The sequence below is a fragment of the Manis javanica genome, chromosome X, assembly GCF_040802235.1.
Source record: "Manis javanica isolate MJ-LG chromosome X, MJ_LKY, whole genome shotgun sequence".
NCBI lineage: Eukaryota > Metazoa > Chordata > Mammalia > Pholidota > Manidae > Manis > Manis javanica.
Window position 1 is genome coordinate 99,741,164 of NC_133174.1, and position 12,050 is coordinate 99,753,213.

General features: G+C 33.8%; 1 protein-coding gene across 2 annotated transcripts in view; it reads left to right on the forward strand.

Moving 5' to 3' along the window:
- Positions 1-12,050, forward strand: part of COL4A5 (collagen type IV alpha 5 chain) — a 220,644-nt gene that overhangs the window by 190,890 nt on the left and 17,704 nt on the right. For both annotated transcript variants that reach the window (XM_073227300.1, XM_017674621.3), the window contains one exon: positions 8,098-8,231. In XM_073227300.1, coding sequence (XP_073083401.1) covers positions 8,098-8,231 — 134 coding nt within the window. The remainder of the gene's footprint in view (positions 1-8,097; positions 8,232-12,050) is intronic.

The following is a 12,050-nucleotide window of genomic DNA, read 5'->3' on the forward strand; positions in this document are numbered from 1 at the left end:
AATCAAATTTATCTTCAACATCACAGCATGATTAAATTGAATAGTGATCTCTTCATACCAGCTTTATGTCTATATACCTCATTTGTCTTGTGTTAACTGCTCTAGTAGTCTCAATTTTGCATCCAATGTTCACTTTTCATTTTGTGTCTATGCTGTGTCATTTCATTTTACTAAGTTTGGGAATGCTCATTTTCATCCTGGATTAATGTTGCTGAGCCCAATCACTGGTAATAAATTATTAACAGATTTTTGAGACTTGATACTAAGTTTTTATGTTCTGGTAACTGAAAACTTGGCCTTCATTGATTTTTTAAAAATAAGAGAAATCTGAGATTAAAGCAACAAAACAGTTGTCCTCTTATCCTTTGAAAGTCTGACTCATTTTTTAAATGTATTTAAAAATGAAAATTTCCATTTAAATTACCATAAGCTCTGCAAATATTAGAGTTAATTTTAATAAGATATGCTCTAAAAACATGAGTTAAATGGGATCACATACTTGGTTCAGAGGATCATTTTCAAAACCAGATTTTATCTTATCTGACTTGACTGTTTACAAAGGGTGTTATTTAAAGTTTTACCTTCATTTACTATTGAAGAAAACCAGTGAAAGTCTCCTCAGCCATGTTAACTCTCTTGCATGTTAATGTAAAAGATGGACACAAATATCTTGCTTGGTTATGCATGCAGTAATTCAAATAAACCAAACTATTATCCTTTTTAAAATTTTAATCAGCCCTGTGGTTATTTGTTCTTACGGGTAATGTAGCTCACTGTTAAACATTACTTTAAAATATGTCACCCTTAAAGACATTAGTCATAAAGGCACTTTTAAAAAATCACAGCTTCTAATGAAATAATAACAAAAGTAGTTGGAAGAAGAACACAAACCTAGTAAGTACTTGTAACTTCTCAATTTGTCTATAAACTACCAATTAAAATGGAATGTTAAACCCAATTGTTCTTAGAATTGACTGTTTTTGCCTGAGTGCATAGTAATGATTATTGTAAAAATGATTTTTGGCCTTTCAAAATATATCACATGCTGTTTTTATTTTAGTGTTGATGCTAAATGATGATAATTTGGTTTATATATAGTTGCATGAATATGAACTTTCAGACTATGCTTGTATTGAATTGAAGTTTAACTTGAAAGAAGTTAGTGTAATGCTTTAGTTTCTTGATATTTCTAACAATTTTGATATTTTTCCTTTTTGTTAATGATGACATTGGGCCTTGGTGAACTTTGATCCCTATCCAGGTCCTACAGGTTAGCTCCTTAACTCTAAAGTAGTAATTGCATGAAGTTTGAAACTTTTCATATATTTTTATATATATTTATGTGTATGTGTATATATATCTATATATACCTATATATGTATGTGTATGTGTGTATATATGTATTTTATATATATGTACACACACACCTATACCTAATGTTTTTAAGTGTTTAATATATTTTATGAGTATATATGCCAGTTGAGTTCTTACATGTTGGTCTGTCTCAGAAATTTGTCAGGAACTTGTAGAATCTAGTGTTTCTCTCTATTGGAATAATTAGGAAAACTAGTTTAAAATTTTAAAATTCACAACTTTGTGTCATTTTCAGTTGAAAACTTATAGTACCCAAAAGTGTATTGTTTGTTTTACCTTTACCTTTAGAGTATATTTCTAAATTTTGCCTTATATCTGTTTATGTCAATGAAATTGAACTCTTCTTCAAAAAGTCACTTTTTTAAACAGCAAATATGTATTATCAGATCCTGCAAATATACAGTTCTTGACTTGCCATACCTTTTGTAATTTGTCACTACCCTCTCTTCATATTTTGGGTTGTGACCCAAAGTTCTACATTCTACTGCTATGAAAATGGAAAATGGGCCAATAGGTACAAGGTATAAAAAAGATCCAGGGAATTAGTACAGATTAGAAGCCTCTTAACTTTTCTTTTGTCATACACATATAAACAGAACACACCAAAGAATAGTTACCGAGAGCTGCCCAATGAAAAATTGCTAATTCATAGTGAAAGAACAAAATGAGGAGTAAAAAGACCCTCAAACACCTGAATGTGTTTACTGTTATTCAAGATAAATAGCCATTTCCAAATTTCCAAGGAGGAATTAAAAGGAGAAAAAGTATACTTTTGAATTCTGGTTATTAGGAATGGCAGGAAATTTTCTCTTCCTATAAATTTAAAATTCATAATTTCAAGATTCTTAGTAGGAAGCCATCTATCTCTGTGTAAATTAGTTCTGTAGTTTCTTGTTCCTCCATAAGCCCATTATTTCATAGAATCATTAAGTAGCTAGTGTAGAAGGGACTAGGTTTTACATTTGTCAAAGAGATAATATTCACCAGAAACTTGTTAAGACAGATTTTATTTAAGATTATTGCAATAGGGGAAAGACTCTTGCACTAGAAAAAAGAGACTGAGCTCAACTCTGTATACAATAAGGACAAGGGGGAGGTTTATAGTCAACTATCTGAGTGAAGGAGTCAGTGGATGAAAAATTACTAAGAGGAGACATCAAGAGTAGGTAGATTCTTACTAAACTGGCATAATAGAACTCCTGCTAAAGGAGGCCAAGGCCTTAGACATCAAGGATAGGGGATGAGGAACTTGATCGGATTTCAAGGATGAGGTAATTCTTCTTAAACTGACATGTAGGATTCTTGCTAAAACTTGGCTCAGCAGACCAAGATCAGGCCCCAAGGATGAGGCCTAGTTGAAAAGAGAGCCCAAAGAGCCTATCTAAAGCTTAGTCAAGGAGAGAGTCTTTGTCACATATGAGAAAACCGAGACCCAAAGAGGTTAAGAAGCTTACTCACAGGCATATTGTTAATTACTGGCTTAGCCAGAAATCTGATTTAGGGCTCCCCAGTGTTCAGTTAAATGGATGTTCTACTAATAATACATAGCATCCTGCACAAAAGCAGTTGTATAGCTTGATGCTTATGATCTGGCCTCTTACTCTAGCTATAAATATGGTAAGAGATGGAACAAAGCTGCTTCTCCCATTTTTAGGAGACTCTTAGCCATAGCAGACTGAGCCCTGCTTCCACTGTCTTGTTCTCTGTTACTCCATCAATCCCTACTAACTACTTCTTGTGTTTTTCTTGTTCTCACAATCTTGTTCTCAGAAACTCCATCAATCCCTACTAACTACTTCTTGTGTTTTTCCTAAACGGAGGTCATCAAAAAGATTAAGACAAATGCATACTATTTATCACCAAGATAAAGAGAAAACTAGAGTATAGTTTGAAGTAATTTTGAGTCCTCCCTCGTCTGATTTGCATAGAAGTCTTAACCTTGATCACTTTCAGACTTTACTATCAGCTAGGAAAAAAATTGCTTTCTTCTGAGACACTACAATATATTCAAAGAAGAAAAAAGAAAGTCGCCACATTGCTATAAAACTGATTTGATAATTTCTTATTTACCAGATATACTTTAAATTACATAGTTATTGGAACCTGGTTCCTGCAATATTCCCTTCTTTGCTACAGTTGAATACTACAACCTTAAGTGGAAACTGGATTTAAAATTTACCAATCAATTCATCAGCTTATCTCTAGTTATTGCCACTTATGTACAATACTTTCAGTTTTTTATTTTGTTTTGTTTTTCAGTTAAACTTTGTTAGGTCATTTGAGAAATAATGGATTGAGAGCTTCATGTACAAAATTGACTTGGCATATAACTCATTAAAATATTACTTTTTAGAAATTAAAGTCTTAGAAGTTTTGCTGTGATATGATCCAGTTTTCCTTGTTACTTAGACCAAAATACCATATATTTCAATGACATTTTTTCTAAGAATTTTGTTATTGGTTCTTTTATATCAAACATTTATATAAAATGTCTTTACTCAAACTCTGAATTATCTCAGTAGGAATTCTAATTTCTTTAACTAGTTGTGTAGCCAAACGGCTCAAAGTGATGTCTCGAGTCAGTTTGCTGTAGTTGATTTAAAAAACACTTAAACAAACAGAAGCCAATTTTCAGCCTTCTAAATTTCAAATTATTAAACGTTTTAAGAGTTTCATTACTAGCCAGTAGTGATAATTGTTTCATATTTATTTGACATGCCACCACTTACATCATATAATGTCCTTTTATTGTAAGCTCCCTGGAGGCAGAGTTTGGGTGTAGCTAATCTTTGTGTTCCTTGTAGCACCTTGTACATGGCATGTATCGGGTCAGTATTTTAAAAATTGGTTTTGATCTTTAAACCAACTCTCTGAAGGTTAGAGTAGATAGTGCTGTTCCCATTATGTGGGTAAGAAAACAGGCTCAGAGAGACTGATTTGCTCCAAATCCCATAGATGTGAGTAATAGAGCCAAGAATAGATTCTGAGTTTTCTAATTCCTAGGATTCAGTGCTCTAGCACAATTTATTGTCTCTGCTAACCTCAGTGTTTATAAATCATAGCAAGACTTGTAAGAAAAGGAAGTTGTGTTCATAGTCAATTAGCATTAACCAAGAGTTGTCCTATTTGTAGGCTTTTTATCTTTTTATTTAATGATACTTCTTTTAATAGTTAATAGCCTGATTTAATATGTGTATTGAATAATAATAAAGTAAATGTGATATATTCTGTGCTTTGGGGTGGGATATTGCATGCCAAAATATTTTAAAGCATCCTTTCACTGATGGTCTTCACAACTTTGGAAAATTTGACCCTTATTTTCAAGTTCAATGGTGAACAAATATATATTGGCTTTTTCTTTTTGAGTAACGTATTACAAGTAATAGTGCACAGAAGAAAGCCTCTTGATGAAGTATGAAAAAAATCTGTGATTTCATGGAATGATTTTCAAAGACAACAAATAGAAGTATAGTTGGTAATGGCCATTGTATACTCATGTTTTAATTTCTCTGTTTAGTCTTCTAAGATCTTTGTATTTTTATCTGAGGATTTTAAAGGTAACTATCTCCTTTGGGCAGTCTCAACATATCAAGAAATTTGCACCTCATTTTTATTGATGGATGGCAGAGGCCAAGAAAAACTTGAACATTTATCCAAAATTATCCCTTTGTGAAAGGAATGGGAGGCTATCGGTGAAATGGTACTACCGTGCCAACTTCAATGTTTGAGAAGCTAACTTTTAGAAAGCCACAGTAGCAGTGTTAACATAGAGTTTTCCATTTTTTGGATTAGTGAAAACTAGCAGCTTATTTCTTAGAATAAACTCTGTTTGAAAATGTTTGGCTCTCTTTACTGCTGTATAGTTCTGTTTGCATACTGATTGTGCTGTAGGTATAAGAAATGCTGGCAAAGAGGATTATTGTTTAATTTATGCTATAATATGAACCACTTCTAACTCATAATCTTATTTTGTACTGTGTGATGTCTGATACTGCTAACATCGATCTTTGGGCTTTGGTGAACTCTGATCTTCCCAGGTTTTCAAGGTTAGACTCTTCACTAGTCAATTCTTTAATTTTTTAAAATTCTTTGTATTTGTGATAAGAGATATGCACCTTTTTTGCTGTAATTCAGAAGTCATTGAAGAGTGTTGTTATCCTCAAATACTATCTGCTCTGGTATTTAACATTTTGGTGAATGTACTGTGACTTGTTTATAATCAAGTTTGAAATGACATTAGGTCTTTGTGGTTTCAATTATTTATAATAGGTAATCCATACATAAAGAAATGTTGAATTTTAAATGGAAATATACTTATTTTTATTTTTTGAAACTGCAGTAAGATATTTAGGCAAGCACCTGGCCCATTTGTAACCTCTGCATATTGATTTTATTTTCTTGAATTTTTGTTGTGTGATTTGTGTTTTTCATGGCTATTTTCAGTAATGGAAGAGGGTAACTATAAATTACTGTTAAAAATAATACTTACATATCCATTATATCATTATCAAATCATTAATTTAAATTTGAGGGACTTGAGCATCAAGTCTGAATTAATAACATGTAAATTTCCCAAAATTCTTTTCTAATTACAAAAAAGAGCAATGCTTATAAGATGCCTACTTTTTTTTTTTCAAATGATAACAATGTTCTGATTACTTTTCAGACTGGGGAAGAGAGTCATAAAAGATTCCTTTTTTTCCCCATCTTAATATTATTTTGTCATTGTTAGGCTCATTCACAGATAGTTTATTTTTCTCTTAATAAACTGTTTTGCTGCCTGATTTCTAGTCCAAAATATTCATTATGGATGGCACTAACATTTTTACTTAGAAAACCCTATCTTGGAGGTTTGATTTTAGCAGTTGTTTTTTTGTTTGTTCAAGTGCAAAGTACTCCCCACCCTTTCTTTATGATTAGGAAGGGAGTTTCTGAGTATGTTTGTCTGGTTTGGGGCTAGGGTGACTATATGATTTAAACTATTTAAAGATAAATCAATTGTTCTACTGTTGTGGACCTGCTTCCTCTTTTTCATACGCCAGATAGAGTAATGTCATAATATGAAATCGCATAGAAGTAGCTGAAAGATTTAAAACAGGCTAATATTTTAAAGATATGTTCTTACTTTCAGTCTACTAGTAATGAAGGTAACAATAGTAATAATAATAATTTTTAAAAACCTCTTACATGATTCTTACTATGTGCCAGGCACTGTCTTAAGTAATTTATACATAATTTTTTAATCCTTGGAACAACCTGATAAAGTAGGTTACTATTAAGTGTTTCCATTTTTAAAGAAGAGGAAATTGAGGCCAAGGAGATTAATAAACTTGCTAAGGTCAAACAGCTAACAATTAATGGAACTGAGATTCCAACTCAGCCTTCCACCTCCAGAGGCCAGCATTCTTAATCCTTACGCCTTGCTGCCTGGTTAGTGTGTAGCCATTGATTCTGGTTCTTAAACATATTGGAAAGGGATTTAAAGTCTGACTTTTATCTCAGATCAAAAAGATGACCCTTTGTCCATACATAAGCATGAACTCAGTATTCTAAATTCATACCTATGATATTTCCTTGAAAAGTAATCCTTACATATCTTCCTTTTTTGTTGACACCAAAGTAAAAGGAAGATTACCAGAGGAGAGAAGGTATAAGTGCCAACTTTTGGCTGTTTGTTATATAGGGCTTCATAATTATTTTCGTAAGGCAGGATGAGTTAGTCTCATCCTCAGCCACTGCTTAGTACTGGCAAGCAACAGCCATTTCCCACCTAGTGACAAAAGATGTGGCCATTGATAAGATCTCCTTGGTTGTTTAATGGACCCAATATCTTAATTTAGAAAGAAAAGGTAAAAACATAGTACAAAGAAAAGAGTTTAGCAAACTACCATCTTAAATTATTTATTCACAAGATACATGCAGAATTCTTTTTCTTCAGAAATATTTAAAATGTGTAATATGAAAACATTTTTAAAGTAAATTCAAAAGTACTATATTGTATCAATAAATTTCTGACACTTGAAAATATTCCCATGAACTGAGAATGTCGCTAAAATGAAATTAAACAGTTAGTTTGCTTAAATGATTGTATTAATTGCATAGTAATAAAAGCTGAATGAAAGTACTTACAAATAAAGCAATTGATTTTAATCACAATGAGACAAATGACTGGAATCCCTGATTGCCCTACAACAGTGATTCCTAAAGTGTGGTGGGGAACAGGCAGATTTAGCTACAGAGAACTTGTTTATTTTCAGAGTACTTGCTAAAATGCAAATTCTTAGGGCCCTCCCCAGCCTTACTGAATCCCAGACTCTGGGGATGGTCCCAGGAATCTGTTTTAACAAACCCTCTTGGAGATTCTGATGCCTGTCCCAGTTTGAGAACAGTGCCCTGTGGTGTCTGTTTTGTTTCACTGGTCAAGCACTTAGGGATTGCAGAAGCAATCTTTCTAATTGTCCCAAGTCCTTTCTTTAGATATGAGTCTATTGGATTTAATATATAATAAAATGCACACTAAAAGGGTCTGCAAACCAGTGTTAATAACAAAAAGAACCCAGCCTAATTTACATTAGAGAATCAGTATAATCTATATGTTTTAATGTAGTCTGGATTTTATTCAGCAAACTAAGGAGGATTTAGATGACTGATATTTTAAAAGCCTGACTTTTATTCTATTCTTATGCTATACTGAAATAAGGTCATTTGTTATGCATTATCAAGGTCTACCAGGTCAAGAAGGTCCTCGGGGTCTGCCTGGAAATGGAGGTATTAAAGGAGAGAGAGGAAACCCGGGCCAACCTGGGCAACCTGGTTTGCCTGGTTTGAAAGGAGATCAAGGACCACCAGGACTTCAGGTAGAAAAGGGGAGTAGATACTTGATGAGAAAGAGGTGTGGGTGTTTGCATTCAAAATGAGAATTCTAAGCTGTATTATTTTAATTAGCATTTACTGGTCAGGGCTCCATTCATGGCTCACTGGTGAATTACAGAGAAACAAAAAGGCAAGCTCCCTCTCTTGCAACTAAAAGGACTTTGCTACCTTATAATTAAAGGTTTCCTCAAAAGATACTTTACCTGAAGTATTTGGTACATACAGTATTTAAAATGATTTGAGAAAGTCTCATTTCAGTGAAAGCAAATTTATAAAAGGAGACATGTATCAGAGCATATATACCACAGGGAAGTAATTACGGTAAAAAGGGATATTTTAGACATAGAAATTAGCGTTAGGGTCATATTTCAGTTTTGCTGCACATGTCTGCTTTGTGTCCATGAGGAAGGCAGATAGATGCTTTGGGTTTTTGTCTTCACTGTAAAATGAGAGTAATAGCATATCCCTGGGTCTATATTCATGTATTTTCCACTTTGGTTTGAGTGCCCCAGAAAGTTACATGCTTCTTTATGAATCCTCAAAGCTTTCTCCATTCATTCAGAATTGTTGTTAGATTTGGGAGCCAACAAAGTCTGTGCTGTCTGTGCTCTGAGAGAAAAAAACAATAAAGAAACCATTTTTAAAGCTTTCCCATAACTAACCTTTGTTTCCCATGTCATCACAATTCTCTTAGACATAGAGATGTAAAATTTCAGTCCTCTCTTTATTCATTCTCTACCTCATTCATTTCCCATGTACTTACAGTTGAATCACTATTCCTGATTCAAGACAACTGCCTGATACCAACACTTTTTAAATCTAGTATGTCAAGTTCTATTCGTTTTTGTCTTTGAAAGTTATGTCTTTCATTTGTCCCTTTTGTAATTTTTTTTTGGAAATAAGTTTAAACTTACAGAAAAATTATAAGAATGGTGAAAAACCTCCCATGTATCCTTTATGCAGATGACCAATTGTTTAATGTTTTGCCTGTGTTTGCTCTCTGTATGTATGTGTATGCATGTATATGTATGTATAGTTACATGTTTTCCTTTCTGAAACATTTGAGACTGAGTTGCATCTATCATGTCCCTTTACCACTAACTACTTCAGTGCATAAGGTTCCCTAAGATTAGAGATGTTCTTTCATATAATCACAATACATTTATCAACTTCAGGAAATTCAACATCCATATAAACTTTGATTTCTAGTTTACATATTCCAATTGTGTCAGCTGACCTAGTAATATCCTTTATAGCATAGTTTCCAGTATAGGATCCAGACCAAATCATGCATTGTATTTAAATGTTATATTTCTTTATTCTACCTTAATCTGAACATTTTCTAGACCTCTTTTTTCTTTCATTACTTTGATATTTTTGAAGAAATATAACCTCTTCCTATTTTTTAAAATATAGAATGTTCCTTGTTTTGTCTGCTCTTTCCTTATAATTACATTCAGGTTGTACATGCCCAGCTGGAATACTACATGAGTGATGTTGTATCCTTCATCATGTATGGAGGCCCATGATGTTCATCTGCCTCTCATTGGTGATCTTAATTTTAATCACCCCATCAAGTTGTCATCAGGTTTCTCCACTTTATGATTCCTGCTTTTCCTCTTGTAAATAATAAGCAAAACTACAGGAAGGCACACATTAAAATCATGCAAATATACTGTTCCTTATCAAAAGTTCTCCTAAGACATGTTCTACTTTTTTTTAAAATTTTCGTAACAGTAATCTACAATTACATGAGCAATATTATGGTTACTAGACTCCCACCATTATCAAGTCCCCACCGCATACCCCATTACAGTCACTGTCCATCAGCATAGTAAGATGATATAGAATCACTGTGTCTTCTCTGTGTTGTACCGACTTCCCTGTGCCCTACCACCACTACATTATGTATGCTAATCGTAATGCCCCTTTTACACCCTTATCCCTCCCTTCCTACCCATACTCCCCAGTCCCTTTCCCTTGGTAACTGTTAGTCCACTCTTGGGTTCTATGAGTCTGCTCCTGTTTTGTTCCTTCAGTTTTTGTTTTGTTCTTATACTCCACAGATGAGTGAAATCATTTGATACCTGTCTTTCTACACCTGGCTTATTTCACTGAGCATAATACTCTCTAGCTCCATCCATGTTGTAGCAAATGGTAGGATTTGTTTTCTTCTTACGGGTGAATAATACTCCACTGTGTATATGTACCACATCTTTATCCATTCATCTACTGATGGACATTTAGGTTCTTCCATTACTTGGCTATTGTAAATAGTGCTGCAATAAACATAGGGGTGCATCTGTCTTTTTCAAACTGGGCTGCTGCATTCTTAGGGTAAATTCCTAGGAGTATAATTCCCAGGTCAAATGATATTTCTATTTTTAGTTTTTTGAGGAACCTCCATACTGCTTTCCACAATGGTTGAACTAATTTACATTCCCACCAGCAGTGAAGGAGGGTTCCTCTTTCTCCGCCTCCTTGCCAACATTTGTTGGTTAGTCTTTTGGATGTTGGCCATCCTAACTAGTGTGAGGTGATATCTCATTGTGGTTTTAATTTGCATTTCTCTGATGATTAGCGATATGGAGCATCTTTCCATGTGCCTGTTGGCCATCTGGATTTCTTCTTTAGAGAACTGTCTATTCAGCTCCTCTGCCCATTTTTTAATTGGATTATTTGCTTTTTGTTTGTTGAGGTGCATGAGCTCTTTATATATTTTGGATGTCAAACCTTTATCAGATGTGACATTTATGAATATATTCACCCATACTGCAGGATGCCTTTCTGTTCTGCTGATGGTGTCCTTTGCTGTACAGAAGCTTTTCAGCTTGATATAGTCCCATTTGTTCATTTTTGCTTTTGTTTCCCTAGCCCAGGGAGATATGTTCATGAAGAAGTTGCTCATGTTTATGTCCAAGAGATTTTTGCCTGTGTTTTTTTCTAAGAGTTTTATGGTTTCATGACTTACATTCAGGTCTTTGATCCATTTTGAATTTAGTTTTGTGTATGGGGTTAAACAATGATCCAGTTTCATTCTCTTACATGTAGCTGTCCAGTTTTGCCAACACCAGCTGTTGAAGAGGCTGTCATTTCCCCATTGTATACCCATGGCTCCTTTATCATATATTAATTGACCGTATATGCTTGGGTTATTATCTGGACTCTCTATTCTGTTCCACTGGTCTATGGGTCTATTCTTGTGCCAGGACCAAATTGTCTTGATTACTGTGGCTTCATAGTAGAGCTTAAAGTTGAGAAGCAAGATCCCCCCCTGCTTTATTCTTCCTTCTCAGGATTGCTCTGGATATTTGGGATATTTTGTGGTTCCATATGAATTTTAGAACTATTTGTTCCAGTTCGTTGAGGAATGCTGTTGGTATTTTGATAGGGATTGCATTGAATCTGTAGATTGCTTTAGGCAGGATGGCCATTTTGACGATATTAATTCTTCCTAGCCAAGAGCATGGGATGAGTTTACATTTATTAGTGTCCTCTTTAATTTCTCTTAAGAGTGTCTTGTAGTTTTCAGGGTATAGGTCTTTCACTTCCTTGGTTAGGTTTATTCCTAAGTATTTTATTCTTTTTGATGCAATTGTGAATAGAATTGTTTTCCTGATTTCTCTTTCTGCTAGTTCATCATTAGTGTGTAAGAAAGCAACAGATTTCTGTGTATTAATTTTGTACCCTGCTACTTTGCTGAATTCAGATATTAGGTCTAATAGTTTTGGAGTGGAATCTTTAGGGTTTTTTATGTACAATATCATGTCATCTGCAAATAGTGACAGTTTAACTTCTTCTTT